A 24,795-nucleotide genomic window follows, 5' to 3' on the forward strand; every position below is an offset into this window, starting at 1 on the left:
TGAAGTAGAGAAAGATCCAGATTGACTTTGAGGAATTTCTGCCCCGAAACCTGCACCTGGTTTACAATGATCTGGGTAGGGGCCCTTGATCCGGGTAGTGGGCTATGGATTCTGAAAAAATGGGGAATTTGTAACATTTTTTCAACTTTTCCCCCCATGTTTTTGAATTGCTGACAGTTACGTTCCTAGAAAATCGCCCCATAATGATTATGGGGTTTAAATGTGCTTTATGTATATATATTAATGTATATATTTTCTGTAACTGGGTTAACCAACCCCTGGTTGCCACGTGGCAGGGGTGGTTTCTCCCCCTCTTTTCCTATAAAAAGCCGCAACCCCCTTGTTTTTTTTCTCACAAAGATACCCAACAGTCACCACTATTCTCTCTCTTTTTTCTCTCAAATATCTTCGAAAGTCCACAGATCTTGGTTGCTTTTTTCCTCGATGTTCCGCCGTTGCTTCGCTTATTTGCGACTTGTAAGTTTTCTCTTTGCTTTCTTCGGCTTTTCTTTTCGATTCCTTGCATTTTTCTCCAATTTTTTTCATGCCCCGATTTAATGGTAGATTTACTGTTTTTGGTTTGTTTTTGAGGTGGATATGTGAGTTTTATGGTTTAGTTTCCGTTCTTGCTTAGGTCTGTAGGTTTTTTGGCTATTTTCAGTTCGATTTTTTTGTTTTTCGCCAGTTTTTTCCTGTGGGTTTAGGGGTTTGTTCTCCGTGTTCTTGGGAAGAATGTGTTGTGCAAGACATGCATGTATCATAACAAGACTAAGTCATATTGACAACCCTAAGATTAGTTGTATTATAACCTTAATCTATAATTTATACTTGTAACACTTAATATCTGTAAAATATAAATGGAGCAGACTGGAGCATTTTTCCCTAAACAGTGTCAAGCCTAAGAATTCTATCTGGAAGAAGATCAAGAAGGTCATGCCTCAGAAGAATTATGAAGAAGCTTGGAGTTGAATAATTCTGTTTGGTGAAAAACATTCTAAGTCAAGATCTCTACAAGTCACAGAATTAGTGTTATAGAGAAGTCATTCGAGAACTCAGAAAGACCTATCGAGAACTCAGGAATTGTATATCGAGAACTCAGGAAATGCTATTGGAGATATCGATAAGTCAGATACCCATTTAAGAACTCAGAGATATCAATAAGTATACATTCATTAGAGAACTCTGAGTTATCGATAAGCCAAAGTCCATTAGAGAACTCTGAGTTATCGATAAACCAATATTCACTAGAGAACTCAGAGTTGCCGATAAGTCAAGTCAACAATGAAGTTTCAGAGATATTGACAAGCCAACATGCCTATCGAGATGTCGAGTTCTCTACAGCTTAATTGGAGATCTCGAAGTGAAGAAATTTCTCTAACTACAGAATTGCAGAACAGTTCAATATCCAAGGTTGCAAATCAACAAACAATTCACACAGTTGGATTGACAAGTCTACAAAAAGCAGCTTGAGAGATGTGCAAGATTAATGGTGAAGATTAACTGATAAAGGAGGATCAACCAATACACAGTGGATGAAGATATGCTAATCTAGATATGGAAATCTCCCTTTTCCTTTAAATAGAAGTGATTAGTGACAGGTTAGAAAAGTGATTAGCACTTCTTATTGTTCACTGTGTAAACCAAAGTTAACTATCATATAAAGTTAACTGAGGTCCTTTGTTTAAGATAGGACTGAATAGATTAGAAATTGTATTCTCTCTCAAGAAAGAAGCTAAGTTCTAAACCAAGAACTTAGAGATTTTGTAGCAAAACACTGCTTGATTTTTAATATAAAATTAAGTGAGTTTTGAAGATCTTTGTTTTACATATTTGCATTGTTATTTATGTTTAACATCTATTCTACAAAATCATTAATAACAACCAACTGCTAAACCCAAAGTCGATCAAAAAGTAAATATTTAAGCCAAAACACATTCACCCCCCTCTGTGTTGTATTCATATCTAACAGAATGTATGTATGAATTATAAGTATATATTTTGCTTGTTTCATTCTTGGGATAACTGTTTGTGGTAAAGGGTTTTGTTATGATCCGGATAGGGGGTGTAAGACCAGGATCAAGAGTAATTTACTTGGGTAAAATTGCATATGATAGAATATTTTAAGTTTGATATTGGTTGTTTGGATCCGAATTTGTGTCAAGGTTTAGGATCCGGGTCCATGATTGTCTTTTTTACCCGGGTTGTGTTTAAATCTGGTACTGTGGATTTGCTTAGGGGAGTCTTTTTGTTTTCATAGTATATGTGATCCGGGTCGTTGATGTTTTTCCGGGTTGGACGTGCATTGGCTGTCCGGATCGTTAGGTTATGGTGAAACTAACATAACGTCCCTGATCCGGACCGCTTAGCAAAAACTTAAAAATTGTAGGAATCCAGACTAACTTACCTTGATTTTAATAGGTATATGGTCCGGATCAAGAGGATTTCTAGAAGAGCTTGCAATTGTTACCCTGGTCTTTCAAGTGAGGAAAGTGATCTGGATTCGACCGAGAGGACGCAGATCCGGGTAGAGATGGGTAAGAAGGCCTCTCCTTCCACTGAGATAATCACGAAGTTTAGGTACAAAAAGCTCTCAGAGAATTCGGTCCCCTTCACACCCGAGGGCTACTGGACCGATGTGAAGTACCACTTTATTGTGAAGCCCACAGATATCAAGAATGAAGTCTACTATGGGAGGGTTAGATATGATAGGCAGCATAACGGTCACCCCAGGGTGTATAACCAGGAAGCTCTTGAGAGGGCGTTCGCCGAGTTCCCTATTAGCCGGGATCATTATCAGCTGACGAACTCTTATGCCCAGGCGGATCCAGATGAGATGGACGAAGTTGTCCGGGCTGCGTTCCAGTTGACTCCTGATATTAAGTGGAGGTGGCCGGAACCACATGAAAGGATTTACCACCGCCCGGAAGAAAAAAAAAATCGTCCCGGTTTGGATGGAGCACCTTAGGTCCGGGTGGAGCCCTCGCTGCCATATCTTCGTCAAACACCTCTGCAAGCATGTGTATAAGATATCCCCAATGCAGATCACGCCCAATGGGATCAAGTCCATGACCTGGTTCATTGCCTGCTGCAACAAATCCGGATTTCTGCCAACCCAGAAGCACTTCCACCAAATCTTTTATCTTTCCAAATCTAGCCAAAAACCTTTCTACGAGATCAGGTTCCGGGCCTCGGAGTGTGGGTATGGCCCGGGTAGAGCCAAACCCATAATGCACCAGACCTCTTTGAAGTTCTGGAATAGGGAGATTATTATGCTGAAGGGATATGATCTGGCTTACCTGCCCTACTTTACAATGGAAGGTGTCCAGACCAAGTTTGGACCGGCTGTACTGGAAGGGCAGGCCTTGTCCCAAATGAGGTCATTCTATGATTCCCTTGGATTCCAGACGACCCGGGACACTTTCATGAATCACAAGCTCCTCTTTAAACTCGGCTGTAAGTTTCTTAAGAGTACTGATCCGTATCATGCTTTGTTTTTAATATGATCCCCACTTGATCCGGATTAGCTCAATTTACTTGTTTTTCTTTTGCTTTACCGCTTGTTAGATCCGGGTCATACGTTTCTTGTAACTTTAATTTGCTTTTTGATGTCTGTGTGGTCCGGATCTTCGTCTGGACGTGATGATCCGGATCTAGGTGGTCTCTAAACTTTTAGTTTCTAAATTGATGTGGCTATCTTGTGATCCGGATCACTCACTTCGCTTGTTGATCTGGATCCGGGAAATATTCCTTTTTCGCTTGTAGTTTCTTTGCAGAGTTTCTTTACTTTTAGCTTCTTTGGTAGTTTCTGAGGTTTACTGTTCTGGATTACTTATTATTCACGCCCGCCCAGATCCTCTTTGCTCTTTATTTATGAATCTGACTTGTGCTTTTCACTTCTTTTCTCCAGGTTTGCCCCACTTCAATCGTGACTTCATTCCCATCATGTCTTCCTCCGCTTATGCTACTGCTTTAAACACTCTGGGCCTTGCTTTCAAGACTACCAAGGGGGGCCCAGGACCTGGATCCGGGTCCGCCGAAATCGAGGGTGGAGCCGAATCTTTAGTTCCCCAGAACGTCTCGGACCCGAGTTATGAGGCAGGGGACTCTGAGCCCGAGATCCAGGAGATTCCGGATGATGAGGATCCTCCAAGGAAGAAGAGGAAGACTGTCCCAGCCAAGCCTCCCCGGGGCAAATCTGCCATCTCCAGCCGGGTCATCTGTGATTCTGAGGGAAAAGGCCTGGACGGGGACCCCTTGAAGATTGGGACGAAGTCCCTGGTTGACCTAGCTGGATTCATGTCGAGCATCCCCTCTAAGAACGACTGGGATGAGGTAGAGGGCTCCAGTATGGCTACTGCTTTCAAGAGGGTGACTGGCCAATGAGGGCAGGTAACCTTCAAGTATTTTCTGATTTTCCGTCCGGATTGTATTTCCCTAAGTTTCTTCTTTGTATTTCCATACTTAGTCTCTTTTCTGACTTATTCCAGGTTGGGAGCGCCATATCCATTTGCTCGGATATCGCTTTCACAAAGGTCCGGGAGGCCAAAAACCGGACAAGGGCCGAGAAGATGCGAGCTGATAATCTGAAGGATGAGTTGGATGGGGCCTGGGAGAGCTTCAAGACTTTTGAATCCAAATTGAATGGGCAGCTAAAGGATGAGAATGTCCGGGCTGATGGTCTTGCCAAAGAAGTGGAGAAGCTCAAGGCTGACCTGGCTGTGAAGGAGAACCTGGACAAGGAGCCCATCATCGCCGAGTTCAAATCCAGCGATGTTTATGATTTTGAGATCGCCCAAGCCGGGGTCCCTGAGGTTCACAGGGCCTGGATAGTGGCGGAGAGGCACATCAAAACTGATCCCCTGGCCAATTGGGGTAGCTTTATCCAGGAGTTTCTTGCTGCCAAATCAGCTGTTGAGCAGGGTCAAGGTGAACCGGAACCTTATGATGGTCCTAGCCCCAGTTTCCTCTATATTTGCTCCATCATTGTTAAGCTTTTTCAGGCCTTGCTCATGTAATTCTCTGCTTTCTAGTATTTCTACTTTCGTTCTTCGATTCTGAACAATTTGTAATATTTGGATTTATCTGGATTGGTGTCAATCCGGATTGATGTTTGTAATTTGATTGTTGCTTTGATAATTTACTTGTTTAAAAAATATTGTATTTGTTTAAGTTCTTGATCTGGGTAAGAGGTTCTTCCCGAGGGCGTTTGCTTTGTGGCTTCATTCGGGTCCTGGCTTGGATTCTAACCGGATTTGTGGATGGCACTTAGAAAATATTTAGTGCATAAAATGGTTTTAATTCGGGCTGTGGCTGTGCCCCCCAACCTGGATTGGGTTTATAGCCGGTGGGGTTCCGGGTATGAAGCCTTACCAGGTTGGCATAATTTTTCTTTGCACACTCTAGATCCGGATTCATGTGCCTATCCGGATTGTTTACTGCTATGATTGACTTGCAACCCGGGTATGGCCCAATATCCGGACTGATGGTTTGATTGTGTTTTTTTATGTACTTGGAAAATGTACATAATAATTGCTTTTAATCCGGATTCGGTTTCCTATCCGGATTGATGTTTGCTTTTGATATTGGCTTTCAATCCGGGTGTGACACAATATCCGGATCGATGCTTGTTTTTGTTCTTTTATTTACTTAGAGAATAGTCTAAGTAAATAATAGTTATTTTCAGCCCAGATTAGGATATTTGTCCGGGTTGATTTTTGCTTTTAATATTGGCTTTCAATCCGGGTATGACACCATATCCGGATTGATGTTTGCTTTTGCTTCTTTATGTACTTAGAGAATAATCTAAGTATATAATAACTGTTTTCAACCCGGATTTGGATGCTTATCTGGGTTGATTTTTGGTTTTAATATTGGCTTTCAATCCGGGTATGACACCATATCCGGATTGATGATTTTTGCTTTTAATATTGGCTTTCAATCCGGGTATTACACCATATCCGGATTGATGTTTGTTTTTGCTTCTTTATGTACTTAAAGAATAATCTAAGTATATAATAGTTGTTTTCAACCCGGATTTGGATGCTTATCCGGATTGATTTTTGCTTTTAATATTGGCTTTCAATCCGGATATGACACCATATCCGGATTGAGTTTTGCTTTATTTGCTCTATGTACTTAGAAAATTTCTAAGTAAATAGTGATTTCTGTAAACCCGGATTTGAATATTTATCCGGGTGTTTGCTTTTAATTTTGGCTTCCAATCCGGGTATGACACCATAACCAGATTTTTTTTGTTTGCTTTGCTAATAAGGTAAAAGAAATAATAACTGGCTGAAAAAGGAAAATTCTTTTCAATGACTTGAAATTTTCTTCATACAAAATGTTTAATCGAAAATTGGTTGCTTGTTATAGGCTACAGGTTTTTTGGTTTCTTTTTCTATTGATAGAATTTTGGGATCTCGGATTCATCCATGTTCATCAGCTTATATGTGCCTGGCCTTAACACTTCCTTGATTTTGTAAGGGCCTTCCCACCTTGGCATTAGCTCCCTAGTGTTGGTTGGATCTGAAGCTTTTGTGTCTCGAATTACCAGGTCTCCAACTTGGAAGTTCTTGACCCGGGACTTCTTGCTGAAGTGCTCTTTAGTTTTTTCCTTGTACTTTTCCATCCTTGCAACAGCCTGGTCTCGGACCTCGTCAATTAGCTCGATGTTTGTCCTGAGCCCCTCCTCGTTGGCTACCTCATCGAAGTTAATTGCCCGGTGAGAAGGGGATCCTACCTCGATGGGCAGCATTGCCTCAGTTCCATAAGCCAGTTTGAAGGGTGTTTCTCCTATGCTTTTTTGGGGGCTTGTTCTGTAGGCCCATGGTACATTTAGCAATTCCCCTTTGCCTTTTTACCATAACAATATTAGCCAACCATTCTGGGTACTTGACTTCGCATATGATCCCAGCTTTGAGTAGTTTCTCAACTTCTTCATCTATAGCTTTCTGCCTCTCTGGGGTAAAATTTCTTCTCTTCTGCTTAACTGGTTTGCTCTCGGGGTTGACATCCAAGCTATGCATTGCTATGGATTCGTCCAACCCGGGCATGTCTCTTGGGCCCCAGGCAAATATGTCAGAGTACCCTCAGAGTAATGATACTAGGTCTTCTCTAAAGGTAGCTTCGAGTCCGGATCTTATTTTTACCTTTTTAGAAGGATTGCTCGCAGTGATCAGGATTGTTTATGTTTATACTACGGCCTCGATCTTTTCTTAATCCTGGTTTGATACCAATTTCTGGATCTGAGCTTCTGTATTATTCTTCATATAGATTTGACCCTGGGCTAAGATTATTTCTCGGTTGCTTTCCCTTACTTCACTTGTTTCAGGGTTGGTTGCTTGCACGGTAGGATTGCCCTAGCTGAGGCCTGGGCTCAGTTCAATTTCTTCTATGACTTGATTGTTTTTTTGATCTTTCGAGCTTGGCTTGGTTGCTTTTGGATCTGGGGTGGATTCTATAATCTGGACTTCTTTTCTCGTATCATCCCTCGAGTGGGGGCGATGTTTCTTAATGTTTTGCTGTTTGCGAAGGACTACGGCTTTCCTCTTATTATCTTGATGAGTTTCAGCCATGACCAGGGCCTGGCTATAGCATCTTTCAACGACCTCATAGTCTCCCTTAATTTCTCTTATCCCCGTTGGAGTTGGGAATTTGATTTTCAAGTGTTATATGGAGGTTATTGCTTGTATCCTGGTCAGAGCTGAGCGTCCAATTATTCCGTTGTAGGATGGGGGAGTGTTGATCACGTAGAATTTTATGACTTGGGTGACTTGGTTTGGGGCCGATCCAAATATCACTAACAAGTATAAGGTTACCTGGATCGGGACCAAGTTATTCCCGAACCCATAGAGAGGGTCCTCTCGACATTCATTTGAGTGCACGCTCCCTAGCTTCATTCGGTCCACAGTATGCTTGAATAGTATATTTACTGAAGAGCCGTTGTCTATCAGCATTCTCCTTACCTCATTATCAAAAATATCAAGTGTTACCACCAAAGCTTCATTGTGATTCGGGTTGACCCCTTCATAATCCTTGCTGTTGAATGAGATTACCATCTCCGGGTAGGATTGGATGGAGAATACTTCATCTCCTGAGCCTGGGCTCCTAGGGGATAGTGGGACCCCCCCTAGAACCACATTCACTACATTATTTCCTCTCCTTGGTCTGTCTTCCTTCTGATTTGTATCCCGGGAGATGTACTGATTCAAGTTACCCTTCTTGACTTGGTCTTCATAAAAATATTTGAGAGAGAGACAATTTTCAGTTTTGTGCCCATGGGTTTCATGATAGTCGCATTGTCTGTGGTAAGGCCTGCTCTCTGGGGAGTCTGCATGGGCTTTTATGGGTAATAGAATGGTTTTCCCTTGATCTCCTTTAGTATCTCTTCCCGGGTCCTGTTCAGTGGTGTCTAGTTTGGCTCTTGCTTAGGCTCTCTAGCTTGCCTAGGTGGACCAGGGTCGCTTTTAGATTCTGTCTTAGGACCCAGTCTTTGAAAGATTGGAGTATTTTGCACCACATTAGTCTGTTGGACTTGTTGGCTTTGATTGAACTTCGTTTCCTGATGGTAACCCCCTTTTTATCGGTCATCAGGGGTTTTGTTCATGGATCCTCCATTCCGGGTCATTCTCATTGCTTGGAGGACGTCTGTTTCCTTTATGAATCTGGATGCCATAGAGTAGGCAGCAGCTAGGCTTTGTGGCTCTTTGTTTATCAACTCTATAATGTACCTCTCATTGTGTTCCGGATCCAGGTTCCTTCGAAATATGCTCAGAGCCTCCCGCTCATCAAGATTCGAGACTTTGTTGATTGCTTCCTGGAATCTCCGCATATAGGTTGAGAGTGCTTCATTGTCGTATTGGCGGATTGTTTCCAGGTGACACATGTGCATTTCATGTGTCTTATTGGCTCTGAATCTTCTAAGGAAGGCTCCCCTGAACTCTTTCCAGGAGTGGATGCTTCGTGAGCGGATCCTGTTGAACCATCTTTGAGCCCCCCTTTGAGGGTCGAGGCGAAGAACCTGGATTTTGTCAAGTCGTTGTAGTAATATATTTGGGCTATTTGTTCGAAATAATTTAGGTGCTCCTCCGGCGCCCCAGCCCATCAAAAGAATCAAAGTTGTAATGTTTGAGATTTTTCTATCGAGGGATGGCTTCTAGGGAGTGGCTGAAGGGTGTCAGAGTCTCCCCAACTTCTAATCCAGAATCTATTTCCATCTTTCGTTGGAGCTCATAAATCATATCTTTCAGATCCTTCCGGCCCTCCTCATCATCATCAGAAATGACTTTGGGGGTGGGGTCCCTCCGGGCCCTTTTGCCTTTGGTCTGAGCTAGGAGCCTCTCCTCTTCCTGGTGCATTCTTTTCTGAATCTTTAACTCAAGCTTTGCTTCTTCTTCTCTTCTTATTTGTTCCCTCATTTCTTCCAACTTTTTCTTCCTGGTTGCTTCTGTCTCCTTCTTACTAGGCTCTTTTTGATTCTTTTTTGCCTTAGCTCCGATTCGGTCGAAGACAGATCTTCTAGATTGTTGAGAGTCCCCGGACTCTTTTTGATCATCCTCTTGCTCATATTCTATCTGAGACCGGGCTTGTTCATCTCTGTAGAGACTGATTGCTTCAGCCAGTTCATGGCTTGTCAAGTTGGCGATATGCCCCTCTGCCACTGGAACATTAGTATACTTATACTGACTGAGGTCGATGACGTTTCTGGCATCCCGGGGTGTTACTATCCTTTCCAGGACCAGGGTATGCTGTGTCAATGGTTGCTCCTGGAGGGTCTATCGGTCTCCCGCAGGTTCTTGAGTCTGAGAGTGGTCCTGATCCTGGACCTGGGTACTGGCGGAGGGCCTACCAACCGTACTATTTCCTGCTCTTGCCAGTACCACAAGTGTACAAACAACTGACCAAGATTTGAGGCTAAAAATGTGGATCTAAGGTTGCTTTTTTGAAGATAGCAAAAAAAAATTAGAATAACACCAAACAAACTTTTTGGGTTTTGCTAACAATATTACTGAACAAGAACAGCAGGCTCTAGAACACAAAGACAGTATGCAAACTAAAGTAGATCTGGGTTTTAAAACTATCAAAACTATCAAACCCTAAACAATCAAAACTAACAAACGAGAACGGGCTCACACAAACGTGGCCTAACATAATGAGCTCACACAAACTTGGCTTAAATGAACAACATTCATATTCAAGAAAGGGTATGGTTGCTTGTGTTCTTACAGGTTTACGATTTGGACTTTCTTAGGAGTTTGCTGATGAAGGTGAATCTAGGGGCACCGAGATCCAAGGATGGAGCCCCCTCCTTCTAGCGCCAAATGATAATTCCGGTGAGCGGGGTGGCTCCTTCCGATGCCGTGCCTGGACCTTCCTTTTGAGAGCGGGGTATAGCTGCTGTTGGGTATCTACAAAACAACACCGGAGGGTGATTTTGTCCCCGCGACACCTCTGGTATAAGAATAAGAGTCTGGTTGGGGAAGATAGAGATAGAGTAGAGAGGACAAGGGTGGCTGTGTGTATATATGAGAGTGTGTGTGCTTAAAAATGTGTATAACCCCTAAACCCTTCATCTTTGGGGGTATATATAGCCCAAATGTAGGGTTTAGGGGTTGGTACCTCTAGATCAGGGTCGTTGGTTGCTGGAGGCCTACACCTGGCTTGGGTGGATTGCATACACGTGTCCAGGCGAGGACCACCTTCAGGGTGTCCTAACGGTACTCTGACACGCGCCGTGTTTGTCTGATATGTTAGTTGTTGATAGTTAACATCGTCACGTGCCCACGTATCCTTTCTTGGCGGGTTGTGGAGTGTGCATGTGCTTGCTGGGACCCCCTCGGGTCTGCCCTATCTGGGTGCAGGGCCGGCCCTTAGGTAAGGTGACCAAGGCGGCCGCCTAGGGCACCACCGCGCACAGGGGCACCAAAATATTTCAATAACATATGTATATAGGTGTATTTATTTTTTTTTATTATTTATTTTTTTTATTTTTTATATTTTAAAATACAACTTTTAATTAGAATATATTAACATATATGTGATTGGGGGATATATTAAAATTTTAAAATATATTATTATCTTTGTGATAACTTTATTTTAAAATTAAAATATAATTTACTTTAATTTACTTTAAAAATATAATTAATAAATTTATTTAATAAACAAAACAAAGTAAAAATGTGAAAGGTTTGGAGAAATTGAGTTTTTGGACTATGCGCGTCTATACCCATTACCCCAGATGGCCAGATGAAGTCATATAACAAAAGTACAAAACCCTATCCTTCCCTCTGCTTAGCTACCGAATAAAATACAGAACACAGATTGTTCTCTGTTCATTCTGAATATCAATTATCAAAACACTGAAAGTCATCGACTCATCGTGAAGATCGGATCATTTGTGCTTTGCAATTCAGCAATTATAACACAGGTATGGTTTAAAGATTTCTATTCTAATTACTTTTTTAATAATATTGTAATTTACTATTTGTTTATTATTATTTTTCAATTTAAGGATTTGATGTGAATAATTAGAGAATAATTGAGATTTGTTTTTGTAAAAAGTAGTATGTCTTTTGTGATTTACTGATTTGGGATTGGTGACTAAAATTAATTGCATTATTTTGTTTGATGACTAGATAATTTGAAAATGAAGCGTAACCAGTTATCGGGGCATCAAAAAAGGCAAAAGAAATTGAAAGCGGCAGAAGGAGAGAAATTGCAAATGGGCTCTCTTGACAAGTTTTTTGGGGAAAAAACAACTAATAGTGGTGATATTGGGGTTCCTATTGAGAATACAGATATTAGAAAAGAATCTGAGAATGAAGCTACATATACTGAATTTGAGCAGGAGACTGAAACTGAGGAGCCAGAAACTCAAAATTTAAAAGATGGGCTTGTCGAGAATAATGTAGAAGAGACTGAGAAAGAAATTTCAGATGTTAGTATCAATTATGATCCTGGTACGTGGAAGAAAATTGATCAGTGGCTACGAGATTCATTGGTAAGAAAAGGACCTATCAGAATAATTTTAGAACATTTTCCAAAAGATTCAAGAAATAGACATTTTTCTTCGGTGCATTACACTCAGATTCTACCTAATGGAGACAAACAAGATAGGAAGTGGCTTGTTTATTCACTCTCAACAAACAAAGTCTTCTGTTTTTGTTGTATGTTATTTAAACATGATGTGGCCAAGACAAATTTTGCAGAAGATGGAATTGATGATTGGCACAATCTTGCTGCTAAGTTAAGATCTCATGAAAGCAGTAATGGTCATCTAGTAAATATGAGTGCTTGGATTGAGTTAGAAGTGCGGATGGAGAAAAATGAAACATTGATAAGATTGAACAAGAGTTAGCTTTGGAGTTGGATGTGGAGCCTGTGTTTCCTGAAAAGCGAAAAATTCGTAGGCTTGTTTATTTTGATGATCTTGGGGTTACTGCAGCTGATGATGATCAGAACTTGAGTGCTGAACAAAAATTCAGATGGTATTATTTCTTGTATATTGTTGATCAAGGTGCTTTTCAACTCAAAGAACGGTTTAAACAGTTTCAAGATTATAAGGAAAAATTTGGGTTTTTATTTAACCTGAAGAAGCATTTATCTGGTGATGATGAGGGGTTAAAATCTTGTTGCATGAAGCTTGAGGGATTTCTTAGACATGATATGCGATATGATATTGTTGGCGCAGAGTTGTTTAACGAGTTACTAGTGCTTCGAACGGTAATACCCGATGAGATAACAAAGGCAATAGATGTGCTTAATTATTTAAGTTCTAGTTCAAGACAAATAAATTATCCAAATGCTTGGATAGCTTATAGAATCGTTGTGACCATTCCTGTTACAGTGGTAGAGGCGGAAAGGACATTTTCTAGATTGAAACTGATCAAATCTTATCTCCGTTCTTCGATGTCTCAAGATAGACTTAATGGATTGGCTTTATTGTCTATTGAAAGTGAGCTGGCAAGTTCTCTAGATTATAGCAAAATCATAGAGAGATTCACATCTCAAAAGCCTAGAAAAAAGTTTCAAAATCAATAAAGGTAAACTCATTTTTATAACTTTATTTTGACATTGTTGTGTACTAGTAATGATGACTGTTCTATATTCATGATACTATATCAGTGGCTTGCAGGAGATTATTGCAGGAGGTTGAAAACTTGGATATCTAGCGTACAAGAAATTCATTATATCCACTTGCTACTTTAGATTCAAGTAAGTTTTCTTTTATACAATGAATATATCTTATTGTGATTTTTTGGTTATGAATATGGGGCACCATTTTTGAATCCCGCCTAGGGCACCCAAATACATAGGGTCGGCCCTGTCTGGGTGATCTTGGTTCCGGGTTAGATCATGGCTGGTAGGTGATCCAGGTCATGGGTTGGATCCTGTCTGGGAGATGATCCAGGTCATAGGTTGGATCTTGGGTGGGAGATGATCAAGGTCATGGGTTGGATCCTGGCTGGAAGATGATCCAGGTCCTAGGTTGGCCCTGAGCCTTGGTCCCTCCACTTGATTGCACTGGGTGAGGGGGGTCTTGCTCCATCAATTGAGTCTGTTACCCCTTAGATTCAGGTTGGACCCTAACCAGATTGCTTATAACCTATCATTTGTGAAAATGTTGCAAAGGATTATTTGATAAAATTTATTGGTTTTTTTACTTATTGAGTAGTGGCATAATAAAAATATTGAAGACAAATGATATTAAATTAGCGACACACCACGTGTAAAATACTGCATTAATACTACTTATTCTGACAAAAAAAATGATACGTGCATGCATGTGAATCGTGATGGTCAAATATCGAGGCAATTACATACACTACTCGGTTAGAGAGGCATGGTTCATACTCGAACCTAATTATCTGACCACCTTCCCGACAACTCGGTTCCCTAATTATTCGAGTCAAATCTGTGATCATCCGGTCCGTCTTGTGCAAATATTGACTCGTCAAACAGTCAAAGTCATCTTATATCCGAGTCATGTTCATTCATCTAACTCGGAGCCCGTTTCCCACCGAGTTGAATAACCTGCAAGTACATTCACGGGATTAACATTAACATTATTATTAAACAACCTTAATTACCAATCAAAATATCAAATAGCACTGAGCAGTTAGCAGCCTCCTCATCAACAACGTAAATTATATGTGTTATCCGAGTTCAATTATCGTGCAATGAACGTATGATCAAACGTCAACCATTATATTACAATTTGGTTATATAAAATACTCAATTCTATAAATAGAAAAACTGCTAATGCATTAAAATAATAGTATTTACACGTGCATCACAAAATTAACAACATAAATAAATAAATATTTCCGGGTCAGAAGATTCGAGAAGGCCAATTTACTCACCCCATCAATATAATTTGCTTGTGAATGTAACAATAATTCATGCTTCAAAACACCCACACACACAGTTCATTGACATTGACTTTCCAAAATATCGAATTAGCATAAAATAAAACATAAAAATGTGTAAAAACAAGTGAACCTACTTAAGATCCGAAACATTTATACTATGATTCTGAGTTTAAATTTGGAGAGAAATGAAAAGGTTTGTACTTATTTTTGTTTATTTTTTTTAACGTGCTTTCGGGATTTTTTAAAAGAAAGAAAAGAATAGAATTGTAAATTAAATATGGATCAATTTTACTATAAAATTTAATTTTCAAAATTGAAATGACTGTAAGAGGAAGATTATGGGAATAATAATTATATTGTATATTTCTTCAAATCTTTACTTCACTTCTTCTTTCTTGCTTCAAAAACTTAGAAAAATATGAAAGAAAATTACATATCAAATCTTTTATTTTCTGCGGGATTTAATCCCTTCCCTTTCTTCGAGAATTGATATAATATAGAGAGCTTTATTGTGAACAATATAAAAAATTGAAAATTAAAAATATCATAAACTTTTTCCAAGATTTTCTAAAAGACAACTTTTTTTATTCAAATTTTTGTACAAATTTATAATATTTCAAATATAAATATGGAAACCGGAAAGTGAGTCTGGCACCTGACTTTCCTGGCACCCTCGTGTTTTCAATTTCTTGTCCTGCAAACAAACATTTTAAAAATACCGATTACTATTTTTTATGGTAGGAGATGCATTCAAACTTGTACACTTAAAGTGTATAGTATTACGCCATCACCATTTCTTTATTTAAACAACACTCTCTCCTATATATATCAACATTCTCCATTTCTTCAACTCATTCCTATCACTTTAATTTATCGCCTCATTTCAAAACTCAAAAAATCAAGCTGAAAAAACACACAGAGAAATTAGGAGAAATGCAGACAGATTCAGAACTCCGCTCTACACAAAACTTGTTTTTCTCTCACGAGGAAGAAGAGAAAGAATTCGCAGAAATCGCAGCGAAAATCTCGGAAGATTTCGATTTTAAGCTTACTTTCTTAGGGTTAAGTACTGATCACGAAAGTGAAGATTCTGAACAAGTAGGAGAAGAGCCAGATCATAATGAAGCTCAAGTACTTAGTGATGCAGATGATGATTTTTCATTCGTAATCAACAGCTCAGATTCAACGTCAGATTCCAGCACAAACGCTTCGATCCGACCGCACTTTCCGCTATTTAACCGTGATTTATTATTAGCACGCGAAGATTATAAAACTTCGGATCACAAATCAGTTTCGAAGCCTCCTGTAGACAAAATATTTATGGAAACAACATCGTCTTCTAGCAAAAAAGGCGAAAATAACAGCGACAATGATACGGTTGATGGAATAGCAAGCGGACCGTACTGTGCATGGGATCAGAAAACATCACCAGAGCTTTCTAAAAAGAGTAATTCAACCGGTTTTTCAAAGTTATGGAGATTTAAGGAATATTTAAGCCGGAGCCATAGCGATGGAAATGACGCTTTCGTGTTTTTAAATAAACCGGTTCATAAAAAACCCGCAGAGGTTAAAGTTAACGGAGAGAAGAAGGTGGTAAAGAAGGTGAAGAAATCGACGGAGTTATCTGCACACGAAGTTTATTTAAGGAGTAAAGGGATTTATCCGGAACACGATAAGAGAAGATCGTATTTGCCTTATAAGCCTGAAGTTGTTGGGTTTTTTACTAGTGTTAATGGTGGTGGATTAAGCAAGAATGTTCATCCCTATTGAGCGCATTATTTGTGTCATTTATTTGTTCTTTCTTTCATTGTGAATGAGTTTTCACAAACGATGAAGCTTGTTTGTGTTAATTTTGTATGATACTACTAATAATGAAGATGTAAATACATTTTCTTCATTTTTATGAAAGTTCTAATTCAGTTATTCTGATATTTGGACATTTCAGTACATACACGTTAAATTTACGGGCAAAAAAATTAGTAGAATAAAAATATTCATGAATATTTTGCTACTAAATATTAGATTTACTTGCAAAATAGTTAGTGTTGAGACCCGAGTAAAGAGATTCAAAAGTATTTTAATACAAATTATCCCAATAAATTCGGATTAGTTTCCAAGTTCTGGTTTAAATTTGTAAGAGGCCGATTAACGATGATTAACGGAGGCCGCATAGCTCATAAGCAAACCAGACTAAACTCCGCCCTGATGTCCACGCTGTTTGATGTTGTAATTCAAGTCAACTCTGGGATCATCGGGTCAGGTTACGCAAAAATTGACTCGTCAAATTTATTATTTATATCTTTAAAATACTATAATAATAAAAAAGAAAAACAGATCATGAATCCATAGTAATGTCAACTTCCAGAAAAAGAATCAGATCTTGACGTGACTTGAGTCTGTAACATTTTTAATATTGTATATCTCTACACGCTGCATAATAAAATCAAATGAAGATTTTGGGGTCAAAAGATTCGAGAAGACCCATTTCCTCACATTACGGGTGTGCACGGTTCGGTTCGGTTCGGTTTTTACCGAAAACCGTTACCGAACCGTGTATGTCGGTTCGGTTCGGTTTCTAGCTATTAACCGTAACTGAACCGTTCGGAACGGTTATTTTCGGTTCGGTTAACCGTTTATCGGTTTCGGTTTTTTTCGGTTTTTATTTTTTTTTAAAAAATAATTATTTAATATAATACTAAGAATATTTATAGACGTTATTTAATATAAATCTAAAAAAATTAATTATTTAGTATAATGTAACAAACAAGTAGCATCGTTAAATGAGGGATTCGTATTGATGAATTAATATAGCTATAATATGAATGACTATCGACAAGTCCAAGTGCAAGTAAATGACTATCATAATCCATCTACAGGCCCAACAACAAAAGGTTTTTAAAATTCTTATATAAATTTGGCAAGTATCATATACTCATATTTGTATAAAATAGATAAGTAAATAAATATATATTAAATATTTTAAAATAATATTAGCGGTTCGGTTTTTCGGTTCGGTTTTAAGGATAAAACCGTAACCGTTACCAAACCGTCCGGTCGGTTCGGTTCGGTTACGGTTTTTTTCGGTTTTTGTCGGTTTGGTTTTTTTCGGTACGATTTTTCGGTTTTTCGGTCCGGTTTCGATTTTTCGGTTTTTGTTTGCTCACCTCTGCCTCACATAACTGGATAATCTACATACATACTGTAAAAAATACTTTTTTATTTAATATTGTAAGGTTGGCATTATAAACAGAAATAAAATCCCCGATTTTTAAAAAATCCCCGATTAACCGTCGATTAATCCCCTATAAAGTATCCGACCGATTCAATTTTTGAAATCCGATTTATTTTTACGAATTTTTCTTTATTGCAGTATATATATTTATTTATTAAAATTAAAATACTATATTAATTTAAAAATGAATAATTATAGAAATTATGATATAATAAATATATATTTGTTAATAAATAACTAATATAATTATAATAATATTATAATACATCCGATTTTTACTCCGATTAATCCTTCCGATAATCCCCGATTTTTAATTAATCCTAAATCGGTAATTCGACCGATCTTCCCCGATTCCCGATTTTTACAACAAGGGAAGCAGTTTATAAACAGGGGAAAAAGAATTAGTTAATGCACACTGTTGATCTAAATTTAAACAACTATGGAAATATGGTAGGGTCTTTTTAATTTCATATGTAAAATACATCTAGAGCCTAGACTTGTAAAGACTGGATAGAATATTCTTACAGCACATGTGCAAATACGGTGCACACCTGATTTTCCTGTCACCTTCATATATTTATTTTTAATTTTAGTCCTCAAAACAATCCTTTAAATTCAAGCCTTTACATTAAAAAAAAAATTGTATCACACCACATGGCTTTATTTTACCTCATCTCTGCTCCACTATATATAACAAAACATTTTATGTTTCTAAGTCATCCATTAGCATCACTCACACTGTCGCACAATCTTCCATTACATCAAAACTCACACAAATAAAAGAGACATGGAGGCGAATTTTAAGTTAAGTTCATCTCAGAGCTTGCTTTTGCGTGGAGGTGAGGAAAAAGAATACATTAATATTGCTGCAAAAATTTCGGAAGTTTTTCATTCCAAACTAAATTTCTTCGGATCAAGTAGTAACCAGGAAGACGAAAATTCTGAAGTAGTAGAAAGAGATGAAGATAGTGATCAAACAGAGGTTACTTGTGATAATGATGATAAAGAAGAAGAATTTTCATTTGTCATTAACAGCTCAGGTTCAATGCCGATTTCAAACAACATTGCTTCTGCAGACGCTCATATCCGGCCAAATTTTTCATTGTTCAACCAAGACCTACTCTTACCGCATAAATATTATACTATTTCTGAGAACCTACTGCCGTCACAGTCTCAGGTGGAGAAAGTTTTCATCAAAACATCGCCTACTACTAAATTTCATAAAAGCAAAAGCAGTTATGGAACATCATCTGGACCGTATCACGGGTGGGAGAAAACATCACCACAGCTGTCTAAAAAGAGCTATTCTACTGGATTCTCAAAGCTATGGAGATCTCAAGAGCTATCACATAGGAGTCGCAGCAACAGTTATGACAATTTTATTGTGAAATTTTATAGATCACAGCAAGAGAGTATAAGAAGGGGGAGAATGAAAATGTATGCTCATCAATCGCGCATCCAGATTCAGAATAATAAACTATTCCTAGCATCAACAAAAAATTAGTTATATTCAAAAGTATTCAATTAACTTTGTATGTTGAGTGTCGACAATTGTGCTATCGCTCTAGACCAAGAACTAAGAGGTAGTTGAATCTTGCGATTTTGTACATTTTAAAACTTCAAGTAAGAATTTATTTTGCAATTCTGTACCTTTGGACAAGTCCAGTGAGGATTTCATTTTCATCAGAAACCATACCATCATCTAAACATATATTCTTATCCTATTACGCAATCTAATGTTCAATAGTTTAATTGCATAAACTCTCCAGATTAGTTATCGATCAATAATTAGGTAATATCATCCTCAATTATCTTGTGTTCATGATATAGACCTTGACTAACTAAGGCAGGCATGCAGAAACAAATACCAAGTCAACCTTAAACCTCAAAACATATGTCATAGATTTAAGATTTCGGAAAACATAAATCAATCTCAGTTTTTGAATCTTGAGATCATCAATTATAATTCCAACTCCATCATTTATTGACAATGTATCTATCTCAATTTGAAATCAAATATTAAGCAATAAAGAACATTTTTAGAAACATTGAATGCTGTTACCGTAAGTCACAGATCTCTAATCTCAGATGTGAGTTAATATAGACATTATTACAATGCTCATAGATTGGACTCCCATCAGGCAGTTCCCTGTGCGTATGGAATCCCCTCTCCGGGCAATCCTTTAGAATACTCATGCCACCGGGATCTGTAAGTCTGAAGACCCCGTAACTCCTGTGACAAATCCATCGTAAAAATGAATAATTTTTAAACGTGAGAAAAGATACAAAATAATCGAGGACTTGCGCTGCAGTTTGTTGCCTGCCTATCACGTACCCTTGTATAGACTTTCTCATAGGTTAAATTTTTTTTTTAAAAAAAACAAGAACTGTCGTCTGAGGATTGCTCCTCGTTTTAAAAGTTTGTTGTCAGTAAAGATGTGGGAAAAGGAATATACCTTGATTTATCTGTTGGAGCCATGACAATAGCTACAGCTTCAGGTACCATCATCTAAAAACAATGTGCAAAAAACATATTACAAGAGAATGCAAGAAATGTATGGTCAGAGGCAAATTGAAGATAAAAAAAAGGACAATCTTTCACAATTGCATAAAGGTATAATACTCTCTCAATGTGATGTTTCTTGCAGATTAAAAAACCGAATATCAAATTAAGGCTACCATGAAATGTTGTAGCTGAAAGACTTGCATTAGTATGGTAGAATATATCTGCGTAGAAATAAAATCTTATTTCGCTGCTTTGTTCAAAATTAACCAATCAGCACGAGTCAAACCATCCAAATAATTAACATAAGCATTAAAGATGTTTAAGACAACGTCATCGCTTTCTTAAATATATTTAGAACTTTTTTATCTTTATTTTTCATCGAGTAAATTCATTATGCTTAGAGCATATTGATGTGTTCATCAGGAAAAAAAAAGTGTAACTGAGATTTTCTATAGTCAATGACGAAATGGCACTATGTTAGTTTGACTTGTATAGATGCAGAGATGTAACTATTAACTAAAATCATTTACCTGGTATGAATATTGGGTGTGCAAATCTACTGATGACATGAAACAAGTCTGGGAAGGATGCGTCTGAAATCAGAAATTTGTTTCATCAGCACCTATGTGAAGGGAAAAGAAATACAAAATACAACTGCTCAGATGTAACATACAGCTATACAAGTTGAACAGTTTCTCAGTAAACGAATGAACCAAATCCTTACGATCACTCAATATCAAATACGAAACACAACAAGAAGGCTTCTAAAATTGTAAGTGCTTACTATAAATGCATAAAAGGTAAAAGTTACAAATTACAATGTTGATGAGTACAAGTCGAAATAAAGTTGTGGAATTCCATGATGTAAAGTAACATTTGATGAACTCTCCTGATGCTATGGTGGGGTTAAAGATATAAACCAAAATTTAAGGATAAAGTCTCCAGGTGATGTGCCGCATTTAACAATGTCTTAAGTTAACTGGAAAATAGAGACAATGCATACTGAGAGACCAACTAAATTTTGAAATATTAAATAACTGTTTTCCTGCATACATGAATCCATCCTATAGGAAAATCTGATACTTCATATTGTATGGCAAATATCTCCTCCTCGTTAAGAGCCTGACACTATAACAAGTAAAGAAACATCAGGATCTTAAAATATTAAGCAATCCTTAGTAGGACAGAAAATTTAGTATTATATTAAAAGGAAACAGAGTACCAGACACTTACAGAACTAGAAGTAGATTCTTGTTTGGGTACTATCAAAGTGGTAATGTAAAAGGTTCCTTCTTTCTGGACATAAAGGAAGATACAGATATAAGATTCACAAAAAAGAATTATCATAATCAGGTTAATTTAGCTGCTTCTACGCCTGGAGGTTGGAGTTGAGGAATGTAGCAGCAGTAACAACAATATACCATGGGATAATAGAGTGCATCAATTTTCTTTTCCCAAGTAAACCTATGGCAGTACTATGAGAGGCCGCCTAGATAGCACTCCATCTAAGTGTGGTTTTAATGCACAAAATAAGCTGCAGAACCAGGTCAACTAGGAAAATTACCTAGTGCACTATACGTTTTCGGGAAGGAGGGGGGGGCTACAGAAGTCATTCAATATACCTTCACCAAAAAGTAAGGGAAACTCCTTCAAAAATTCTTAATCCAGGGCTAGTTTGAGTTTGTTCAAGCATTTGAAGGAGAAGGTATTAATGTAAATATAAGTTAATCATAGTTCTTGTTAAGCTCAAGCTATTACAGATTTCATTTAGTATTTATGTATACATTACAACGATTGGGTATGAAAGTTTTACCACTTATGACTATTACATTATATGTGTACCGGTTCTCAAGATTAGTAATTATTATTGCTGAAAGCAATCCCCAGGTCAAGCTTCTCTTAAACAAGCTCGAGATTACTTATGATCACAGATAATAATGACAGTAAGTAGACCTGCTTGTGTAATTTATAAAATGTAAAACTCACAAGAGAAGCACCCAGAACTCCACACGTCTCCACATCCTTATTTGTATTATCTCTTGCGAGTTCAAGAAAATCCTCCATCAGCCGTGCAGGCTTCAAAAACAAATGAACAGGTTCAAATTTGGATTCTACTAGTAACAGACTTATAATTGAATTACAAAATCAGTTTAAAGGCTTGGAGAAAGAAAATATTACAGATAGTCATCAAGACAATTTATTTATATACATGTGATATCTTAGTTCTTACAATATGTATATCTTTGAGGACTCTAGATGTTGTCGACTCTCTGCATGAGGATTTTTCAAGTCCATGGACTTCACTGACATCTGTGATACGTGAGAGTTGTATAGGATCTCGTACAGTGTGTATGTGAGATATCCCGGGAGAAGGGGAAGACTGTGTCACAGCATGCGTACTAAACAGTCTCGAATTTTTCATAGCCACTGACAAGGCCTAAGGGGCAAACAAAGAGGTTCAAAATATAGAACTGGAAGAAAATTAATATAATGAACTTATGAAACAAACAATTACATTAACAAAAAAATAGGACGACATCATACACAGGACTGACATCATACACAGCCGGAGGGGCATGCATCAGCTGCCAGCAATAATTTAATATTGTTCTACAGTTTAGAAAGTAACAAAAACCAAAACTACAATATAAAAAATGGACTATAATACTATATTATATACTGTACATGTTTTGTTGAGATATTAAAGTTTCAGTGTATTATTGCTTTGTACTGATTTTAAAATCGAACTTAGTGTCTGCTTAAACATCCATTAACATGCCACCATCACTTTTGAAATGACAAACATAACATTTGTATTATGGCTTATCGATACATGGAACAAACAGGCTCAAAAAAAGAACAATTTTACAACCATAGTCAAAGCTACCAGTATCCTACTCAAATTTAAAAATTAGCCATAGACAATAACAGAATCAAGATTTTACCACCAACACATAATATAATAAAACAGAATTACGAAACACAATATCACCTCATCATTCATCAACCTAAATTGAAATTCTATTTCAGACCAAACATACAGAGATTGCACTTGACAGTTGAAACCCACCTAGGAAATCAAGCATATGTATCTAAACACAAACTTTTTTTGTACATATGTATAATACAGTAAAGTTTCAATCTTTAAACTACAATAAAACAAAACTCTTAAAATGAAAGAATAAGCAAAACTCTGTAAATACAATAAAGATTCAATCTTTATATACATCCAATTTAATCTTGAGTTCTTGATAAAGAAAATTGTATAAAGTTCACAACTTTCACAAAAGAAATACATACAAGCAAATATATACATATATGCAAAAATTAATAGAAGGGGATGTGAAAAACCTGATTGATCACAGAGTTAGCTGCAGAAATGAAGTGGGGTTTATGTTATGAGTTATTTCTTGATTTTTGTTGGTGCCTGGTACTATTTCTATTTTTTACACTGTTTATCTGCCACTTCGTGCGTTTTTGAGTTTAGTGCCGTGCCTCCAATTTTAATTTTTTTTTTTTTACTAATTTAATTTATTTATTATTCGTTGTGGTTAGATAAGAACGGAAATCCTACTCTTTAACTTATTTTATTTTTAATTTTTTTACATTTATTAAAAATCAGTTAGCACTCTTTGATTATTTTGAAAAACACATTATAATTTTATGATAAGAAATGTGGTAAATTTATTAACTCATTAAATCGATATTAGGTTCGGTTAAATGGTTGCGAAATGAGTTTTTGCGATAAGTTAAAAATTCTTTAAAAAATGTTTTTAAAATTATTATCAAATGATGATATATGCTATGGGCCTAGTAAGACGCAATGAACGAATGCCCATTAAACGACTATACTATTAGGTCGAAGGCCGAGCGTGCCTCGGGACGGAAAGCCCGCACCATTTTATACATCAAGGCCCAATCTCCTACTACTATTAGGATCTACCCGATCATAATGCTTCCATTTCACTCATCGTCTTTACTCCAGAAGTAAAGGGCGAGCATTTATGGTGAGTTTGGGTATAAATAACCTGGAAAAAAGTAAGATAAAGACAATTCTATTCACATACTTTAATATTCTCTCTACTTTCTTGCTATTCCCAAAATCCACTCTACATCCGGCTCACTTCTCTTCCTTTTCAGGTAGCAGCCGAAGGACGTTCTTTGCAGGCCGAAAGTTATTCGTTCTTATCGAAGGAATCTGGGCTTAATATTGGCGCCGTCTATGGGAATATAAGAATCATAAATGAGATACTGAGAGGATGACGAACACAATCCATGAACAATCACCACCACTGGTTTCACTCTTAATGACGGGGGACAAACGCCTCCTTGGTTGACGCCGACGGAGTCATCAAGTTAACTTCCGAGGAAGAACATTTGCTTCTCAAGATCCGTGCAGAAAAACTAGTCGCGGAGAAGGGTAAGGCGAAAGATGATCAAGCCGAAAGAGAGGCGGAGGCCAGGGCGAAATGAAAGGAGGCCGATGCACTGCGGCTGAAGGCCTTGCAGCTCCAGAGGGTAGAAATTGAGCTACAGGAGAAGGAACTTCGTGAAGGGTTGCAGGCCGATGAGTCAGTAAACACCACCTAGCCAAGGAAAGAGCGCAGGGGATATAGGACGAAGAAGATGAGTCCGACTCTGATTCTCACCCCAAGAGAAAGAGAACGAAGCAACACTTTTCTTATGAT

At 37.7% G+C, this 24,795-nt stretch overlaps 3 protein-coding genes across 3 annotated transcripts; 2 read left to right on the plus strand and 1 right to left on the minus strand.

Moving 5' to 3' along the window:
* Positions 1-12,166: 12,166 nt before the first annotated feature.
* LOC141712350 (uncharacterized) lies at positions 12,167-13,038 on the plus strand. Its single transcript, XM_074515263.1, has 2 exons — positions 12,167-12,350; positions 12,443-13,038. Exons 1-2 carry the CDS (start codon positions 12,167-12,169, stop codon positions 13,036-13,038), a joined length of 780 nt encoding a protein of 259 aa, XP_074371364.1.
* A 2,264-nt stretch (positions 13,039-15,302) lies between these two features.
* On the plus strand, positions 15,303-16,139 carry LOC141712359 (uncharacterized). The gene has a single exon (XM_074515274.1). It carries the CDS (start codon positions 15,303-15,305, stop codon positions 16,137-16,139), a length of 837 nt encoding a protein of 278 aa, XP_074371375.1.
* Positions 16,140-19,524: 3,385 nt separating this feature from the next.
* On the minus strand, positions 19,525-23,595 carry LOC141672290 (AMSH-like ubiquitin thioesterase 2). Its single transcript, XM_074478862.1, has 8 exons — positions 23,459-23,595; positions 22,338-22,544; positions 22,094-22,183; positions 21,341-21,403; positions 21,161-21,235; positions 20,638-20,700; positions 20,058-20,110; positions 19,525-19,834 (listed from the first exon to the last, which is right to left on the minus strand). The coding sequence occupies exons 2-8, from the start codon at positions 22,527-22,529 to the stop codon at positions 19,660-19,662; spliced, it is 711 nt and encodes a 236-aa protein (XP_074334963.1). The 5' UTR covers positions 22,530-22,544; positions 23,459-23,595; the 3' UTR covers positions 19,525-19,659.
* Positions 23,596-24,795: the final 1,200 nt, after the last annotated feature.

This window comes from Apium graveolens, chromosome 1, assembly GCF_009905375.1.
Source record: "Apium graveolens cultivar Ventura chromosome 1, ASM990537v1, whole genome shotgun sequence".
NCBI classification, from domain to species: Eukaryota; Viridiplantae; Streptophyta; class Magnoliopsida; order Apiales; family Apiaceae; genus Apium; species Apium graveolens.

What these genes read in the sequence shown, in the direction of transcription:
- LOC141712350 (XM_074515263.1), top strand. Translation starts at nt 12,167, where the DNA reads ATGTTATTTAAACATGATGTGGCCAAGACAAATTTTGCAGAAGATGGA. An exon ending in ATTGATAAGATTGAACAAGA is followed by an intron (nt 12,351 to 12,442) that starts GTTAGCTTTGGA and finishes GGGTTACTGCAG; the next exon opens with CTGATGATGATCAGAACTTG.
- LOC141712359 (XM_074515274.1), top strand. Translation starts at nt 15,303, where the DNA reads ATGCAGACAGATTCAGAACTCCGCTCTACACAAAACTTGTTTTTCTCT.
- LOC141672290 (XM_074478862.1), bottom strand. Translation starts at nt 22,529, where the DNA reads ATGAAAAATTCGAGACTGTTTAGTACGCATGCTGTGACACAGTCTTCC. An exon ending in TCCTCAAAGATATACATATT is followed by an intron (nt 22,184 to 22,337) that starts GTAAGAACTAAG and finishes TTGTTTTTGAAG; the next exon opens with CCTGCACGGCTGATGGAGGA. An exon ending in GAGTTCTGGGTGCTTCTCTT is followed by an intron (nt 21,404 to 22,093) that starts GTGAGTTTTACA and finishes CTTTATGTCCAG; the next exon opens with AAAGAAGGAACCTTTTACAT.